This window comes from Plasmopara halstedii (assembly GCF_900000015.1).
Source record: "Plasmopara halstedii genome assembly, contig: Scaffold_2592, whole genome shotgun sequence".
Lineage (NCBI taxonomy): Eukaryota > Oomycota > Peronosporomycetes > Peronosporales > Peronosporaceae > Plasmopara > Plasmopara halstedii.
Genome location: NW_020189499.1, coordinates 215,379 through 217,628, shown reverse-complemented (window position 1 = coordinate 217,628; position 2,250 = coordinate 215,379). Strand labels below are relative to the sequence as shown.

General features: G+C 45.5%; 1 protein-coding gene across 1 annotated transcript in view; it reads right to left on the bottom strand.

Annotated features, from left to right (window-relative positions):
* Positions 1–1,354, bottom strand: part of PHALS_04330 (hsp70-like protein) — a gene marked incomplete at both ends in the record, with an annotated part of 2,449 nt that extends 1,095 nt beyond the window's left edge. Inside the window, one exon of the mRNA XM_024718426.1 lies at positions 20–1,354. Coding sequence (XP_024583826.1) covers positions 20–1,354 — 1,335 coding nt within the window. The remainder of the gene's footprint in view (positions 1–19) is intronic.
* Between the last annotated feature and the right edge of the window lie 896 nt (positions 1,355–2,250).

Sequence of the window (2,250 nt, the reverse complement as noted above, 5' to 3'; positions counted from 1 at the left end):
ATCGTTCACCTTCGAAGACCTGAATCAGAACACCCGGCTGGTTGTCGGCATACGTCGAGAATGTCTGCGACTTTTTAGTGGGAACTGTCGTGTTACGAGCAATCAGTGTCGTCATGACACCACCAGCTGTCTCGAGTCCCAGTGAGAGTGGTGTCACGTCGAGCAGAAGAAGATCTTGCAGTTTTTCAGACGAGTCGTTACCACTCAAAATCGCAGCCTGCACTGTAGCACCATAGGCAACAGCCTCGTCGGGGTTGATCGACTTGTTTGGCTCTTTGCCGTTAAAGAAGTCGGACAACAGTTGCTGCACCTTGGGAATACGAGTCGACCCACCCACAAGCACCACTTCGTGTACCTGACTTTTAGAAAGCTTCGCGTCACGCAGCACTTTCTCCACAGGCTCCATCGTTTTGCGGAAATAGTCTCCACACATGTCTTCAAAACGAGCACGAGTAATGGTCGAGTTGAAGTCGATACCGTCGAAAAGCGAATCAATTTCGATGTATGCTTGAGCTGACGAAGACAACGTACGCTTAGCACGCTCACACGCAGTACGCAAACGACGCAGGGCACGCTGGTTCTCCGTGATGTCCTTGCGGTGCTTACGTTTGAACTCCTGCGTGAAGTGGTCTACAAGACGATTGTCAAAGTCCTCACCACCAAGGTGGGTGTCACCAGCAGTAGCCTTCACTTCAAAGATACCTTCCTCAATGCTCAACAGCGAAACATCGAAGGTACCTCCACCAAGATCAAAGATCAACACATTGCGTTCACCGCCCTTCTTGTCCAAGCCGTATGCAATAGCAGCAGCCGTAGGCTCGTTGATAATACGAAGTACGTTAAGACCAGCAATTGCACCAGCGTCCTTAGTTGCTTGACGCTGCGAGTCGTTGAAGTAGGCAGGAACCGTGATAACAGCATTTTTTACTTCCTTGCCAATAAATGCTTCAGCTACCTCACGCATTTTGATCAACACCATGGACGAAATTTCTTCAGGCTGGAAGGTTTTCGATTCGCCCTTAAACTGTACAACGATCTGCGGTTTGTCACCAGCGCCAGATGTCACCTTGAATGGCCAGTGCTTGATATCAGCCTGAACAAGCGGGTCCGAAAATTTGCGACCAATCAAACGCTTAGCATCGAACACGGTGTTGTGCGCGTTCATGGCCACTTGGTTCTTAGCCGCATCACCAATCAGACGCTCGGTGTCGGTGAAAGCCACGTATGACGGAGTAGTACGGTTACCCTGGTCATTGGCAATGATTTCTACACGGTCGTTTTGCCACACACCGACACAGGAGTACGTCGTACCAAGATCAATACCGACGGAGTATCCAGATACAGATTGAGCCATCTTATACTAGAAATTTGGGTTTGTTTAAACTTGTCTTCTTATCCACAAAGGAACTTTGGAAATGAATCATCGGACTACTGGTCGGCTGAAGGATATGACAGGAGGAGATTAATGGGAGCAACATTCGAGACTATTCCGATGACGGCAAAACTCTCGTTGTAAGAGAATCAGATTGGCTTAAATTTTGTAAAATGTAGGGTTTTGATCAATCGTCAGCTTCTATGAAGGCTTCAACCCTGTCGAATGTTCTCGAAGCTGCAGCCATCGTACAGCCAATCACAGCTTCAAATGACGTTAAGTTTAGCATTGGGAAATCTCTTGATCCGGAACATTCTGCGATTAAATCAGAATTATATGCTCAGGTTCTTGATACTAAATCGTAATTTATTCGATTATAAATTACATCTAACATGTATTTTATCTATTAGAGACCGCAAGAATATCCATCACAAATCAACTAATGAAGAGCCCGAGTGGTAAGTGCATATGGGCTCCAACTCGTGTCACTCGCTGTTCGAGCCCGATCAACTACTGATGTTGTCTGCCATATCTCTATAATTGCCAGAACTATAAAAACTCATTTTGAAGATTTTTTGATATGATTTTACCCTGGGTGATGGATTGCGTAAGCTGTAACCGGGTTACACGTACCCTGGTAACAGGGTACACACACTCCTGGTAATAGGAGTGTGTGTCACACGAGATAGGCATGGTGTGACTGCACCCATATAAGAATACCGTATTTGGGTGGCTGGGTAGCCAGTAGGTATGCATGTATTAAAATTTTACTATATGTATTTAAGAAAATCTATACATTTAAAATTAGGCGGCTTTGCCGCAGCTCAAAATAAATAAAGTCAGTTTTGGATTTAAACAAAAGAGTTAATTAGCCTTGT